This window comes from Nerophis lumbriciformis, linkage group LG34 (assembly GCF_033978685.3).
Source record: "Nerophis lumbriciformis linkage group LG34, RoL_Nlum_v2.1, whole genome shotgun sequence".
In the NCBI taxonomy this organism is placed as follows: domain Eukaryota; kingdom Metazoa; phylum Chordata; class Actinopteri; order Syngnathiformes; family Syngnathidae; genus Nerophis; species Nerophis lumbriciformis.
The window spans coordinates 7,087,756-7,105,321 of NC_084581.2; the positions used below are offsets into that span (position 1 = coordinate 7,087,756).

The 17,566-nt window shown below is 41.7% G+C and overlaps 1 protein-coding gene across 4 annotated transcripts in view; it reads left to right on the forward strand.

The window, feature by feature from the left end:
• LOC133576197 (MAM domain-containing glycosylphosphatidylinositol anchor protein 2-like) overlaps positions 1-17,566 on the forward strand; it is a 494,633-nt gene that overhangs the window by 257,929 nt on the left and 219,138 nt on the right. For all 4 annotated transcript variants that reach the window (XM_061929249.1, XM_061929248.1, XM_061929251.1 and 1 more), the window contains exons 7-8: positions 13,646-13,737; positions 13,805-14,042. In XM_061929249.1, coding sequence (XP_061785233.1) covers positions 13,646-13,737; positions 13,805-14,042 — 330 coding nt within the window. The remainder of the gene's footprint in view (positions 1-13,645; positions 13,738-13,804; positions 14,043-17,566) is intronic.

Below are 17,566 nucleotides of genomic sequence, written 5' to 3' on the forward strand. Positions count from 1 at the left end.
AAAAAACGACATTTTATTTTTCACTAAAGAAGGGTTCGGTGAATGCGCATATGAAACTGGTGGGGTTCGGTACCTCCAACAAGGTTAAGAACCACTGTGCTAAACACATAACCATATTTGGTAATATAAGTGCAATCCTGGAATGGACCCAGTGAGCCTCACTACGGAGTTGTTTTGGATTTCTCTGTGTTCATCAGTTTGGTAACTAAAAGTTACTCAAAAGTGCACAACCAGCATCTGCAGTTTTGAAGTGAACCAGTACGGCTTTGCAAAGACTGACAAATGGATTCCGATCGCCCGTCATTAGCTCGATGGAGTGACATGCAGTGTTATTCAGTGCACTGAACCACATCTAGTGACAGAATTGGGATCACCGTGGAGCAGGGACAGTTTTGACTAACTGGTGGACCGCCACCTGAGTTCAAAGCAAATCATGGAGCTGGATCTGTAGTCATTCATTATTGAAGTAGTTGACATTTTGACAGAGTGGTACTATTTTGACTGGTCCCCGGACCTTCACATGAGAAAATGTTCTGTATTGTATTGTATTTTAATTCAAGTTGAGGACCCCTGCTCTAGAGTGTATTTCATTGATTTCTTTTAAAGCTATCTTTAATCAAATTCCAAGTTGACTTTGGGGGATTGTTCAATAGACAGCGACATTGCATGCACTTAAGACCCCATTTTAATGTTGTCGACTTACACACAACTACACAAGCAGAATTTACAGTATTTGTGCAAACATTATTGTCTTGCAGACAGGCCAAGACTAACTTGTATTAGCTTTGGCAGAGTGATGTTCTGAGCCCAATTTGAGGGGACGTGTGGCGCAGTTGGGAGAGTGGCCGTGCCAGCAACCTGAGGGTTCCTGGTTCAATCCCCACCTTCTACCAACCTAGTCACGTCCGTTGTGTCCTTGAACAAGACACTTCACCCTTGCTCGTGGTTAGCGCCTTGCATGGCAGCCCCTGCCATCAGTGTGTGAATGTGTGTGTGAATGGGTGAATGTGGAAATAGTGTCAAAGCGCTTTGAGTACCTTGAAGGTAGAAGAGCGCTATACAAGTATAACCCATTTACTTAACAGTATTTGGTGTGAGAAGCTGGATCCCGGAAGGAACCTAGTGGGATTCGCTGTAAAATCAATGTGACTGATTAAAAAAAAAATCTAATTTTTGGTTATACGACTTAAGGGGATTGTTCAATGGACAGCAACATTGCGCTCCCCTTACTCACCATTGCGTATTATACTCAATGGGTAACTGGACATCTTTATGTGCTCAACGCCTCAATCATTGGTATGTTTTCATCCACAAAACTATTCTGGGTATCACTCCATCTTATCTGTCTTGTCTTTTAACAAAGAAACAAGGAAGTCACAGTCTTCGTTCAATGAATGTTCTGCAATTTGTCGTCCCCAAAATAAGAACTGAACTGGGCAAGAAAGCATTTAGGTTTTCAGCACCGATGGCTTGGAATAACCTACAATCGAATATTAAACTTCAAACCCTTGTTACATTAAATGAGTTTAAAGCTTCTGTGAAAGGACTGCAGTCTACCTTGTCTGTATGCACATGTGTCATGTGAGCAAGTTTTAATGGTGTAAATGTGATGTTTTATGTGTTGTTTACTGTTTTTAATGTAACCTTGCTGCTGCCCTCTTGGCCAGGTCTCCCTTGAAAAAGAGATCTTTGATCTCAATGGGATTTTTTTTTACCTCAATCAGTCAATCAATGTTTATGTATATAGCCCTAAATCACAAGTGTCTCAAAGGGCTGCACAAGCCACAACGACATCCTCGGTACAAAGCCCACATAAGGGCAAGGAAAAACTCACCCCAGTGGGACGTCGATGTTAATGACTATGAGAAACCTTGGAGAAGACCGCATATGTGGGTAACCCCCCCCCTCTAGGGGAGACCGAATGCAATGGATGTCGAGTGGGTCTGACATAATATTGTGAGAGTCCAGTCCATAGTGGATCCAACATAATAGTAAGAGTCCAGTCCATAGGGGGGCCAGCAGGACACCATCCCGAGCGGAGACGGGTCAGCAGCGCAGAGATGTTCCCAGCCGATGCACAGGCGAGCGGTCCACCCCGGGTCCCGACTCTGGACAGCCAGCACTTCATCCATGGCCACCGAACCTGTGCCCCCCCCACCCCCCCACAAGGAAGAGGGGAGCAGAGGAGAAAAGAAAAGAAACGGCAGATCAACTGGTCTAAAAGGGGGGCTATTTAAAGGCTAGCGTATACAAATGAGTTTTAAGATGGGACTTAAATGCTTCTACTGAGGTAGCATCTCTAATTGTTACCGGGAGGGCATTCCATAGTACTGGAGCCCGAATAGAAAACGCTCTATAGCTCGCAGACTTTTTTTGGGCTCTGGGAATCACTAATAAGCCGGAGTTCTTTGAACGCAGATTTCTTGCCGGGACATATGGTACAATACAATCGACAAGATAGGACGGAGCTAGACCGTGTAGTATTTTATACGTAAGTAGTAAAACCTTAAAGTCACATCTTAAGTGCACAGGAAGCCAGTGCAGGTGAGCCAGTATAGGCGTAATATGATCAAACTTTCTTGTTCTTGTCAAAAGTCTAGCAGCCGCATTTTGTACCAATTGTAATCTTTTAATGCTAGACATAGGGAGACCCGAAAATAATACGTTACAGTAGTCGAGACGAGACGTAACGAACGCATGAATAATGATCTCAGCGTCGCTAGTGGACAAAATGGAACGAATTTTAGCGATATTACGGAGATGAAAGAAGGCCGTTTTAGTAACACTCTTAATGTGTGACTCAAAGGAGAGAGTTGGGTCGAAGATAATACCCAGATTCTTTACTGATTCGCCTTGTGTAATTGTTTGGTTGTCAAATGTTAAGGTGGTATTATTAAATAAATGTCGGTGTTTAGCAGGACCGATAATCAGCATTTCCGTTTTCTTGGCGTTGAGTTGCAAGAAGTTAGCGGACATCCATTGTTTAATTTCATTAAGACACGCCTCCAGCTGACTACAATCCGGCGTGTTGGTCAGCTTTAGGGGCATGTAGAGTACCTGGTTAAATAAAGGCTAAATAAAAAAAATTGCATGTAGGAATGCATTTTAAATGTTGTTAATTTCCACAAAACTACACAACCAGAATGTGCAGTTTTGATTCAAACCAGTACTGCCTTTCAAAGAATTTAAGTCTAACATTTATCAAAATGCCTTGGCCTTGGCAGAGTGATGTTCTGAGCCCTCTATGAGGCACCTAACCAAAGTGTGCAATATTAGTAACTTATTTGTTTTGATTTTCCTTCCAATATTGATCAAATTCCAATTTGTATGACGTTATTGCTTTAATTTACCAGATTTACCAACATTAAAAATCATTGAATGAGGATTGATTGATTGATTGATTGATTGATTGAGACTTTTATTAGTAGGTTGCACAGTGAAGTACATATTCCGTACAATTGACCAGTAAATGGTAACACCCGAATAAGTTTTTCAACTTGTTTAAGTCGGGGTCCACCGACAACTGTTCCCAAACTTGCATAACATGTGTTTTTGCAAAAATATGACAAATACAACCTGATTGGAAGGCTTGCTGGTGTTTGGAGAGACAATCTTTGTCCATGCCAGTACTCCTCCAATGCCACTCTGCTGTTTATGTTTAGCGGCAATCACTGCGGCATGGCTCTGTTTTTTTTCTTTTTGTTGCAAAGCTGGTTGTCAAGATCAACATGTGAGTGACCCTCGGCGGATTAGCTCTGGAATAAATTTTTGCATGTGTGAGTGGCGTATTTAATGGCAATGTGGGTAGGGATGGGTACCTTTCATATTTAAACAGATATGGAAGCAATGCTCAGGTATCTGGAAATTGGTATCGGTCTTCCATCCATCCATCCATTTTCTACCGCTTATTCCCTTCGGTGTCATGGGGGGCGCTGGAGCCTATCTCAGCTACAATCGGGCGGAAGGTCCTCAACAGTACCAATTTTCAGTATGTTTGTGTGTGTTCATATGGTGAATGCAATGGTATAATGAAACATTTAACTGTTTGCTGATAGAGAAAACGGTGCTGTCCAGTTGTTATATATTTTTTTCTTACGCTTTTGAGTCTCATTTACAAGTATGCATTTGATTCAGTTTGTCCTCGGTGTGTTGCTGTAGTTAGAAAGTAATATTTGTCAATAGGTCGACTTTTTCAGTCTTATCTGTGAGTATTGTACTTATCACACGACTGATTTTTGATTGTAAGGTGCATCTTAGTTGCAGTTTTCACTACCATGTAAAATTACTCATGCTAATCAATAGCACAAATATCGTATTTGTGCTATTGATTAGTAAGACTCAATTGAAAAGTTGAGCCTTACTTCTGAGCGCTTTCTATCAGGCATGCTTGCTTTGTTGGAATGGAAAATTACAACACTACCCAAAGGCAACCTGCGACGGGTATGCCTGTTTTCTCGCCAAGTGTTTGAACCGGGGCCAAGTCTGCAACTGGAAGGGACTTAACATGTAACAAAGGTATTGAAATATCGTAACGTTTGATGTTCCATGAATTGGTACTCTGTAGTACCGACGTAATTGAGTTGGTACCTATAAAAGGACCAACTTTAGTACACACCCTTATAGGTGGAATATGATAAATGTGTGTTTGCAAAGCTTTCGACACCAACACAAAAGTCCGCCTGAAGGTTGAAAGCAGCGTTTAAGACTTTTCTTCCATGTGCATGCCGAAGGTGATAATGGAAGGATGAAAGGTGTCCGCACCTGATGTCCGTCGACCTGCTTTAACCTAGAGGAGGCAAGAGAGGAGCTTCCATCTGGCCAGGGGTACACGAGTCCAGCCTGGCATGCTGATGTTCCCCTTAGAAGAGAGCGAAGAGACAGAGGCAGCGGGTTGCCAGCTGTGAGATGGACGCTGAAAAACGAGGCTGTCCGTCGGGCCCGGCTGGAGGATAATGATTCCTTCTGAGTGAGCAGCATCTTTCATCTTGTCCACACAAAGGCTCAGAGAGAATTCATTAGCACCAATGGAGGCAAAACACATCGGAACGTCCTCTCTCGTTTGCATGTTTGCTGCGTGTGTGTGTATGTGTGTGTGTGTGTGTGTGTGTGCCACAGGCCGAAAGTCGGCATGTGTCCAGCTAAGACGCTCCCCTGAGGTGCTGTTGTGTTGACATGAGCTCTCTATGCTCGCCTTTTTTCTCTCTTTGTGTGATCATCCCATGACCCTTGTTATTCCCAGACGTATTAAAGCGTAGGAAAAGCATGCAAACCCACTGCAACCATTCAGAAGACTCGTCCATTGTGCTATTTCAGCAATAACGTTTACAGACACCAAGCACTTGGTAGAGTGTTTTTTTGTTTATGGAAAAAAGGTCAAAACTGGCATGTGTTAAACATTTTCAGCCTTGGTGGAAGTCTGAGCTTTTTTTTAGTGACATTCTACAGTACTCTACACCAGCCCTTTCTGAGGTGCAGAACCAAAATTGGTGACATTAGCAGGATTCCCATATACCTCACAATAGTGTGAATCGAATGGATCAATTGGAGAAATTGAGAGTTAAAGGGGAAGTGCACTTTTTTTTGGAATTTTGCCCATCGTTCACAATCCTTGTGAGAGACAAGAAGACAACATTTTTTTCTTTTCTTTTGCATTCTAATTTGTAAAAATCGGCTCGTTCTAGGTGGCTAGCAATGCAGCTAATGGGAGCAATCAATTCTACCTTTGATTCACTTTAAAAATGCATCCAAAAAACACCAACATAACTTAATTTACGTTTAGTAACCTGTATAGTAACCAAGCTGTAGCGACATTGTTACTGTAAGAGAGAACACTGAGGAACTTTTTTTTCCAGCTTAGTTACACATCGCCTTGCAATTTTGTAATGCACAACACAATGTGATTGGACACCAATCTCTACTGACTGAAAAATATGATCATAAATATTAAAGTATCTGTAAAGTATTAGCCCACATTTCATGTTTTGTTTGTACACAGCTAGCTTGGCAGTTTATGTAGTTGTAATAACTGTTATGGTTGGAGGGAGTTGTGACAGCACAGTTCCACAAGTGGGCAGTAAAGCTCTGTACTTTATTATACATATACACAATATATATAATAATTAAACAATAATAATACAAACTAATGAAATGGAGTCTGAACTAATATCCAAGAATGTGTGGTGTAGACTAGGTGTGGGAATTACTTGAGTGTTTTACTGTAGTGTTGAATCGAGAATGGGGACAAGACAGAGGAAGGTCTGTGAGACAAGCGGGAGGTCCGTGGGGCTGAGAGAGAGGCGTCAAGAGGTCCGTGTCCAAGTGGGAGGTCGAGATCGAAGAGGCAGTCCGGGATAAACAGGGGGACGACGACGAGGAATGACGAGACACACAGCAACGTCAACACGGGAACGGAGGTCTGCAGTAGGATCGACAAGGTGGACAAGAGACAATCAATATGACGGGGGAAGAAAAACAGAGAGAGAGAGCAAGATTGCATAAGGCACGATGATTGCTTACTGTACGCCAACAGAAGGTTATATTCCGGCGAGGGATGGCAGGTTGTGCAGGCTTTTGAAGGCAGGTCTGATCATCAGCTCCAGGTGTGCAGATTGCCGAAGATTGATTGCAGCTGTTTGCTCCCGCTGGTCTGGGGCACGTCTTGCGCGCTCTCGGAGCTGCGCTCGGTGCAGCGCACAGATGAATGCGCACTGACGCGCGCCTGGACCGTGACAATAACAAGCATTATGTGCTGCGTGTAACATCATCAATATTATAGTGACTCACTCGATGGACAGTTGTACGTTTGGTGAAGCTGGCTGGGGACATTTTTCTCCAGTTGATTTTGGGTAAGCACGCCATTTATGTTGGCATAGCTTGTCTCCAAGTTCCACATTTGCAACCTCATTCTCTCGGCTTCCATCTGCTCCAATGTTTCAGCCTCTCTTTGTGCTCGCTTCTATAACCAGTAGTTCATCCTCCATATATTCAGCTTCAAAAAGATAAGATCGTTAATCCTCATTCGTCCAAAAATAGCCATCTTGGTTGGCAGTTACCGAGTCTGCCATGATTAGAACGCACAAGCACTTGTTGCCGGAAGTTGGAAGTGCGATGCTATGGAAATGGAAATAAATGCATTGAGTAAATAACTTCAGGTAATGCTTAACATGACCAAAATACTATAAATATTGTACATATTACATATAGTTATGAACGTGTCTGTTACTACAGTATATAAATATACTTGCAGTGTGTATATAAAGCGTTGATGGAGGGTTTTGAAGTTGTTTTAGAGGGCTTTGAAGGCTCCAATTATGACTCCCACTAGCTGCAAAAGGGCTGTTTGCAACAGTTATGTGCAGGAGGGCACATTGAACATCTGTCTGATATTTGAATCCCACAAAATGTGGGTACCAGCCCAGCACTAAAATCATTTGCCACGGCCTATGGGTGACAATGATAAAGCATGGGAAAATGTATATTTTTGTCTGACAGAGCTGTAAATGGGCTAGGAATATTTTTGTGGTGATATTTCATATGAAGTGACCAGTCATTACATCGGTTAGATATCAGCAAAAAAAAAAAAAAAAAGATTTTATCACTAATCCTTTGTAGAGTGATGTTCTGAGTACCTAATGAGACTCACATTTGGTAACAGAAGTGGGATTTCAAAATGGGCGCAGTGTGAATCATTAATTGTTAATTTTCATTCAAATTTCCAGTTGTAAGATTTATGGGAGCTTGTTCAATGGACAGCGACATTGCATGCCGGGAACAAAATGTATTCGATTTCTAATTCTTGTCTTGCAATTCTAATTTATTATGATTCTAAATCAATTGCTTTTAATGGGTTTTATCAGCGTGCATGTAAAATGTCCGATATAATGTCCGATACAAGCGTTCTTGCAGCGTGTTTACTTGTGGAAAGCTTGACAGACAGTTAACATCTAAATGTCCTCCAATAAGCACACAAGGTTGGTCTATTTTCGTATTTTAGTCAAGTCATTTAAAAAAGTAAAAAACATTGTAGCCTGCAAGCTACTAGGAGTGAGCACCTACACAACACCTAAGCACACACTAGCACACAAGCTAGACATATGTAATAAATGTCCTTAACTGGACAATATTGGAGCACATTTGTCAATATAAACAAGAATCAAATCAGTTGTATCAGGACACCTTTTAATATCACTGGGTGTATATAACCGATCAAAATAATGTTGCCCTGATGAGTGCCAACACTCGGTTTCAGTGCATTCCATTGGCAATTAATATCATTCACCTGATCGATTGATCAGCAATCAAGCCCATGTTATGTAATTGTGTTTCCCCATGAAAAATGGGACACTGTAATAATAAAAACATTTATAATCAATTATAATTTTGCACAGAAAATTGAGGGGTTTCAATTTTTTGTTTTGTTGTCAAACATAATATTTTTCAAATATTTTTATTTTGCTAATTAAACATTCAAATATCAATTTTAGTTCTTTGAGAGGTCAACTAACAAATTCAATGGCAAAAAACTGGTTAGTATAGAACATAACCAGTTTCTTATTTTTTGGAGTCTTAATAACATTTCAAGAACATTTATAAAAATTAAAAAAAATCAAGGAAAATTTAAACTAAAGAGGTATTATACTTTATTAATTGATTACTATGTTGTACATTGTAGAATAAAGTGCTAATGTGAACATTAAGATTGTGTACACTTCTACCTTCAGTCTACCTAGCAACACTTTTTGTTACTTTGTTTCTTTTAGTCGGATTTAATGCAATACAAATAATAATAATACATTTTAAAATAGTCCATTGCAAATTATGTATAAATCCTTTGCTGCATATTTAAAAATCTAATAGCTGGATCCATTCTTATTTGTAGTGAGATTTGATCTCTTTTCATGTTGTTATTATTCATATTAGTTTAGCAAGGTAAGTCAAGTTGCTTAGACTTTGAGGTCGTATTGTCGGTCACCCCTCTGGACCCCCGTGTACACACCAACCCAAACACACTAGTGAAACATTTAGGATGTTGTGAAAATTGTGCAACAATCGTGAGAGAGAAAGAGACAGTTTATTTATTCAGCAAATGTGAAAGTTCTGTTTTCCGGAAGGCCCGCATTAAACATTCATGTGACTTTTGCCAGGAATTGGCTATCGGAAAGTTGCTGCCTGATTAAGTCTAACCAAGTGAACACTTTTCACCTTGCACTCTCACCGCTGTTTGATTTTCAAGACATCCGCACAAGTCGCACACGCAGTCCGGCAACATTTACAACAAGCCGGAGAAGTCATGCCGCCATTTATCTCGCTTGTACACACGTGTAGTCGATTTACAGCTTGGCCTGCTTGCTATTTAATATTTATGGACAGATAAAATGGCAGGAAATGGAGATTTGGATGCAGGCAAGAGGGAAAAAAGCGACTAACATTTGCAGGAGTGCACACAATGAGAAGCTTTTTAGCAAGGCAACCAACTAAAAGCCCATAATATGTTTTTTGATTAATTTCATGTTGCAATGTAGCTATATCTTGTAAAAATGGATAAGCAGTATTTTTTTTAGCATTGTTTGCAGCCTACAAGGGCCATAGAATAAATCAAAACAAACAGTAAACTCTTCTAATCCAGATCTGGCCCACAAAAAATGATGATAGTGTGTCAAAACATACACCCCTACTGTACTCTATAGTCTGTGCTATTACTTTTCAAACAAATAGACCACTTGGTGGCGCTGTTGTTAAGCCCCCTAAGTCAGAGTGACTTCTCAAAGACTTACATGCATTCAACAAATAAACATGCCGTTTCTTTAGAGTTTTTAGCCGAATCGCAGTACAATTTGATACATACCTTTAAAGAAGTAACAAGCACATGTGTGTCAAATTTGATGAAGATTGGTTGAAAAACGCGGATCGAGGATGGGCGGCAATTAGCGACTATTTGTCCATACGTAAACTGCCTGGTTTAGCCCATGCTTCTGTTCCGCCTGGGTCTCCAACCTGCGTCCTCCGAATGAAAGTAAAGAGTCTTGGCTTTGACCTAAAAAGCCTGAGCTCTCAACTCAGGCCATGTCTACACTAAGTCGTTTAACCCCTTAAACGAATAATTATTTAGCCTAAGCCTCGTTTCAGCCACACTAAACCAGCGTTTAAGGTCCCCCTCCTCGGACAAATTTTTATTTCTTGAATCTCCGGCACTTAGCTTTGTATGGACTCATTGATCGCACCACAGCCAGCTTCATAATAAAACGGTTTCGTAACTCGGAGCTAACCACTGGAAATATGAAGGCGAGTCATCCAAACATGCCCGTGTTTCTCATTCTTCTACATGTAGAGACGCTTGTGGAAATCACACATGAATACCTTAAGAGAAAGCGATTGCAGTTATTTCGGATGCAACACTTCTCAGACGGCTAGAGAACTTTCCAATGTCCGGCCGGGTCAGCTGTGATTCTACTTAGCGAAAAACTTTGTCCATTTGTCGAAGAAGAGACAACGAGAATGCGAGCTCCCGTGGATGTTATAAAAAGGTAGCGTGTGCTTTGTATTACCTGGCCGTTGAGGAAAACAGCTAATGCATTTGGACTGGCAAAGCAGACTGTATCAGTTATTGTCCGCCATGTATGTCGCCGACTCAACGTCTAGGTCCAGAGTATATAAAGTCACCAAAAACGAATGGACAATGAAGGTGAAGGCAAAAGAGTGAGGAGTGTCCTGATCAGATATCTAGATCCGTAGTTTGATTGATGTAAAATGTTATTTATCATATTATTTACGTGTCTAATAAAGATTTGATTAATTGATGTTGGCTCTGGTGTGATTCACTACAGTAGAGCCCCACAGCACACTGGATTCCAGTTAATTTTAATAGCACAGCACTGGATATTGTTCAGATAAGTTAAATTTAAGGACTTGCACACAAAGCAACACCTGAGGTGACTATGACGTGTGCATTTTCCTTGCATGCCTACTAGGTCGCGTTGCGCCGGCGGACGGAGAGGGGGGGCGTCTTAAACGGTGGCATTGTTGTGTGTGGACACAGATAAGTTAAAGTACCACTGATAGTCACAGACACACTAGGTGTGGTGAAATTACTCTCTGCATTTGACCCATCCAGGTGTCAGGAAGTGAGGTTTTATAAATATAGATACTTGCTGGTTTCCTTTACAAAAAATTCAGTGATCGTTTGTGTTATTATGATACCACTTTGAGGATACCTGTAAGAGCTCTGAAGGTATCAGGTTTTACTAATGTACACCTTGGCAGGCCCACATTAAACTCACCCCCCCCCTAAATCTCACTCTCATCCAAGTCATGGCATTGTTATAACCCACCTAGTCCTTCCGTTATTTCAGTTTCATCTGGGATTCAAACCTGGGTCCTCCGAATGAGAGTCGAGAGCGTTAGGTATCAAGCGCAAAAGTCCAAGCTCTCAAGACGATGTCCAGCGCAAGCTCTCAAAGGGGTCATATTATGGTTTGCTTTTTCTACACTTAAAACACGTCCTTGTGGTCTACATAACATGTAATGGTTCTTTTGTCAAAATTTTGCACAGAATATGTTCTACAGATCGCTTTCAAGCCGCTTGCTGACCGACTCTTCAGGATGCGTAGTTTTGTGGGCGATCTTATTTACGTGGCTCTACTTCGACAGCGTCTTCTTCCCCTGAATCTTTGTTGTAGTTTTTAGCACTTCTGTAGGGAGTCCACTGACAGATTAGGTTCAAACTAGAAATGGCAACAGCGGAGGACGCACCACAACAAGAGTACAGCGAAAAATAAGGAATTTATTGACTACAGGTCGGACTCTCGCAAACAGTCTGGTTACATTATCACCATATACGGATAATAGCACGCAAAATGAAACAGTGAAGAAGTCCCGCACGATACACGCCATGTTTATTTACAAAGAGCTCTGGGAAAGGTTTACAGCACTTCAAGTAGGCGTCAAGGAGTGTTTGATTTGCTCAATCCAACCCACCTACAGTGTAATTGAAGCCTTATTTACTAAAGTCATCGGATTTATTGGTGTGACGTTAGAATTCTTTATATATTTGTCATGGGTAGCATGGTGGCAGAGGGGTTAATGCATGTGCCTCACAATAAGAAGGTCCTGGGTTCGATCCTCAGGCTCGGGGTCTTTCTGTTAGTGATGGGATCGGCAGTTCTTTTGACTGTACTGAATCACCAGAATCAGTTCCTTAAATTGAGTTGTTCAAAAAATGTGTTCACCGAATCCCCCCCCCCCCCCAAAAAAAAAATAGGAGGGGGGGGGCGTGCGTAGTACAGTACAGTGCAGACATTCGCGGGAGAAGCAGCAAATAGGGTGAACGCGAGTCGCTACACAGCTCTGTGCATGCAGTACACCAGGCAGTGAGTGACTGACACAGCGCCACAGTCAGCACAGTTCAGTACGTGAACCTGAATCGCTTCTGCAGCAGCAGTTCTGTGTGCAGGTCGGCAAATCATGAGTCAGTCAGTAACAGCTTCCCCAGCGGCAGATCTCGGTGTGTGTCAGTTCGCGAACGACACAAGCCCTCAGCACCCAATGAACAACGCGCACATTGACTGAACGAGAGTCTCAATGTGACGTCCTCCTCCGCGACACAGTCAGTTCTCTGTGTCAGTAGGTTCGCGAGTCCTGATTCTGTCGTTCACTGAGTGATTCATGTCGTTAATCCGCGGTGAACGAATCGTTTGCTCAGTCCCTCCCCCCGCCCCCATGATGAGTAGCTGGCTGCGTCGTTCGCCGACGTCGAGGGTTCAGTGAGTCACAGAATGCGCCAGTTCCACTCATACCGGCATGGTCGCGGCGGAGCTCAACTGAACTGAGAAAGGAACGAATCAGTTCATGAAGTGATTTGGTTCAGTACGTTCACTCAAAAGATTCCTTCTTTTGAACGAATCGTTCCCGAACGACACAACATTACTTTCTGTGTGGAGTTTACATGTTCTCCCCGTGACTACGTGGGTTCCCTGCTGGTACTCCGACTTCCTCCCACCTCCAAAGACATGCACCTGGGGATATGTTGATTGGCAACACTAAATTGTCCCGAGTGTGTGAATGTTGTCTGTCTATCTATGTTGGCCCTGTGATGAGATGGCGACTTGTCCAGGGTGTACCGCGCCTTCTGCCCAAATGCAGCTGGGATAAGCTTCAGCACCCCCGCGACCCAGAGAGGGACAAGTTGTAGAACATGGATGGATGGATGGATAGTTCACACAAATTCAACCAAGTCCCACAAATTATGCACAACCTGCAACTTTGTCCAATACCCACATCTTTCCCACACATTTTGGCCAAGCACCACTCTAACCCACTTAGTCCAGCCCTTGGTTCAGTTACGTTTAGGACTTGAACCTGCGTCCTGCGAACGATAGTCAACAGAGCTAGGCTACGAGCTAAAGATGTCAGGGAATAAGGTTTTACTAAGGCCAAAGCTTTTTGACCATAACCTATTATGGGCTCCAGCAATGTCATTTCCAGGTTGCTCAGGCTAGCTAAGCATGTTGTTATGTTTACATGGTACCTGGAGTACAGGAGTTTTCATCCGCCACTAAAGCTCATTTATTTAATAGCAGGTGAGGTTAGCTCTATGCTTCAGGTTTCGCCAACACCGATCCTTCTAATCGTTGCCATTGTTTCTCTCTAGCCTTGAAAAAAGGTCGCTTCTGGATCACTCCTGATCCTTACCACAATGACGACAACATCCAGATCGGACGGGAAGTCAAGATATCCTGCCAGGTAAGACAATTAAAGAGGAGAAAAAGTGAGCATGGTTACACGAGTTGTGCGTCATCATGGTGAACAGGTGGAGGCCACGCCGCCTGAGGAGCTGACGTTCAGCTGGCTGAAGAACGGCCGTGCCCTACGCAGCTCCGAGCGCATGGTCATCACGCAGACGGACACTGACATCTCACCCGGCACCACCAACCTGGACATCATCGACCTCAAGTTCACCGATTTTGGCACTTACACCTGCGTGGCGGCCTTGAAGGGTGGTGGCATCCCAGAGATCAGCATCGACGTCAACATCTCCTCCACTACTGGTGAGCCTCAAACGCTTACCTTGACGCCACTGCATGACCATGCCCCTCCCACTCCCCACCACGACAAAACATGTGCCTCAGACGACCACATTGATTTTTAAAGAGTTTGATGTATTGTACTTAAGCTACAATACGTGTGCATTTCCATCTTAGCAGTTAGTGCAAACATGGGCTCAGTGGACACAACATTAGGTACATTTGCACAATTTTATGTTAAAAAATACACAATGCTGATGCAAATTTTTTTATTTCAAAACATTTTCATTAAGTTAATAATTAGGAATGACCTGATCCAATATTGATACTGTATATCGGTCCAATATCACCAAAAAAAACAACAGTAATTGGCTAAAACCCCTGATATAAGCACTTTGATAGGACAGGTAGCAGTCCTGCAGCACGTTTATTCGTGCAAAGCTTGACAGCCAGTTAGCATCTAAATGTCTTCAAATAAGCACACAAGGTTGGTAGGCTTTAGGCAACTAGTATCTAGCAGCTACACAAGAGCTAAGTACACAATAGCACACAAGCTAGACATATGTAATACATGTCCTTACTTGAACAATATTGCAGTCTAAAACAGCACATTTTTCAATATAAACATGCATCAAGTAGTGGTAATATAATAAAACATTCAACTTACTGCGTCATGAGCTTAACTTACTGAATTATTGTGGCCACCAGGTGCTAAAAAAAAGGCAGCATGATGCCATTCCGGACGGCTAACAATAAACAGGTTAATATTTGTCATACCTACCATTGTCCACTGTTTGACTAATTTCATTTGATCGAACCTTTTCTAACAATCCGCACAACTAAATAACAAAAGTATGCATGATTCCTGCGGATATGGTATCAAATCATTATCGGTATCGGCCAATACTCAAGGCTTCAATATTTCTATCTTATCGAAAGTGAAAAAACACCACAAATAATAATCAATAACATTATTATTAGTTATAGTGGTAGTTTTAATAGTGTTATTGATAATTATAATGATGATGAATTATAAACAAAAATACAAAAATCCTAAAAATGTGTAATACTAATTCAATGTACTTTTACTGAAACATTGTCTGTATTAAAGTATTAAAAACAAGGTTTCATTGTAGTTGTTTTAGTGGTGAAGAATTATACTGCATTGTCGCCAGGCCTTTCCCTGATAACTTAAAAGCCTTTATGCAATCAATATTTGACCAAAAGGTCAATATGAAACACCACTTCATCACTCAGCAGAATTATCTATGAAGGCAGAATACTGTAGGTGTATCTAATGATGTGTCTGGTGACTGCACTGTACGCATCAATAATTTATTCTTGACATCGTAACGACTGCCAGTCTTACTAAAACCTCCATTGTCCTCGCGTCTGATTGGCTGCTTTTACTCGCCGATTTCGGACTAACTTTTATTTCAATAACACAACATTAAATAAATACATCATCACAGCGCTGTTTTGCTTGTGTGTTTCTGCTGTTCGTCCTGACATGCAATAAAGCGGTCCTGTCACATAAAGGATCTTTGACTGGCATTTTGCTAGTAGGTTGTTCTAAACAGTAGACCCAAAGAATTGAATGCTTTTTTTTTTCTTTCAATATTTTATGTCTGGGCACTGTTTAAGCAACTGCACCGTTTTCAAAGTGCCGATTTGGTACTAGTATCGGTTGATATGTAAACGTAATCTAGATGTAATGTAGATTTAAGTGTAGTTTGTGCACACCCGGAGGTAAGAAAGAGTCAAGCAAAGGTCGATATGACAAAGTGTACCTGTCGATTTGTCGTGACAAATGCCAGTATGTTCAACGATGGTAAAGGGATGCTTGTCCAGCGCCATCGTCACAGATGGCTTTCGTCCTTGGTTCGTCTTTGGCAAACCTTTTTTCACTTTTCAAACACCGGGGGCGATCTAAACATGTCTCTCTTTTGTGGCTGGCTTTGGGCAGCTTCTTTAGTAGCAGGTGTCTTCGTAGGCTTTCATAACATTATTGTAGAGATGCTGGCATTTCATGTGGCTGATAAGGTTTGATGTGTTGAAGTCCGATGTTTTTTGGTGCAAAATAGCACGCAAAATGTCTTAATATGAAACAGTGAAAACGTTTTTTTACAACGAGCTCTGAGGATAGTTTACAGCACAGCAAGTAGGAGTTAAGGTACTGTAGGTCGGTTTGATTTGCCTAATCTAACCCACCTACAGTCGTTGAAGTGTTTCTTTTTCGAATGTTATTGGAATTATTGGTGTGATGTCATAATTCTTATTATATATACACTATTTTGCCAAAAGTATTTGGCCACCTGCCTTGACTCACATATGAACTTGAAAGGCCATCCCATTCCTAACCCATAGGGTACAATATGATGTCGGACCACCATTTGCAGCTATTACAGCTTCTGGGAAGGCTGTCCACAAGGTTGCGGAGTGTCTTTATAGGAATTTTCGATCATTCTTACAAAAGCGCATTGGTGAGGTCACACATTGATGTTGGTCGAGACGGCCTGGCTCTCAGTCTCCGTTTTAATTCATACCAAAGGTGTTCTATCGGGTTCAGGTCAGGACTCTGTGCAGGCCAGTCAAGTTCATCCACACCAGACTGTGTCATCCAAGTCTTTATGGACCTTGCTTTGTGCACCAGTGCACAGTCATGTTGGAATTCACTGAGCTCCTGAGAGCGGCCCATTCTTTCACAAATGTTTGTAGAAGCAGTCTCCATGCCTAAGTGCTTGATTTTATACACCTGTGGCCGGGCCAAGTGATTAGGACACCTGATTGTGATCATTTGGATGGGTGGCCAAATACTTTTGGCAATGTAGTGTATGTCATGATCCCTTATCAGTCCCTCCAGGAATTTACAATGTCAAAATCATGCCAATTCACTCATATTCAACCAAGTCCCACAAATTGTGCGTGACCTGCAACTTTGTCCAATGCCCACATCTTCCCTGCACATGTTGGCCAATTAATTAATTTATCAAGGGTAAGACAAATAAGAAGATTTTTTAATTTGCAATGCTGACCCATCCATCAAAAAGGCAGCATTTACATTGCAGAGAAGTTGAAGTGTGATGATAATCTATCATGGTCTGTCACTTGCCAACAATAATTAGCGCTATAAATCGCTCTCAACAATTAAAAAATGGTCTTAATGTGCGGGGGTAAATGTGTTAGAACATAAATGAATGTTTTAAGTTAGACAGACACTTTCAAACGTAAAACAAACACAGAGAATGTCTGCAACTTGTGGACGACAGAGCATACAGTGGACCATAAGTAAGCCTTTGTTGGAGTTTCTTCTGTAATAGTTATTAATCATTACTATTCTTAGTTATATGTGATCAAATTTGTACATTCATTTGACAATGAGCTCTGAGTATATGCTTTACTTTATTTGGTTCCATGGTGGCTTATTCTGCAGAAAATAAAGCTCAGAGTCACCAAGGCTTGGGATGTTTTGTTTAAGCACTTGATTCCTCAGAATGATACACAAGCAGACCGACTACTTTGTTACGTGGAGATAATTCTAATAATAT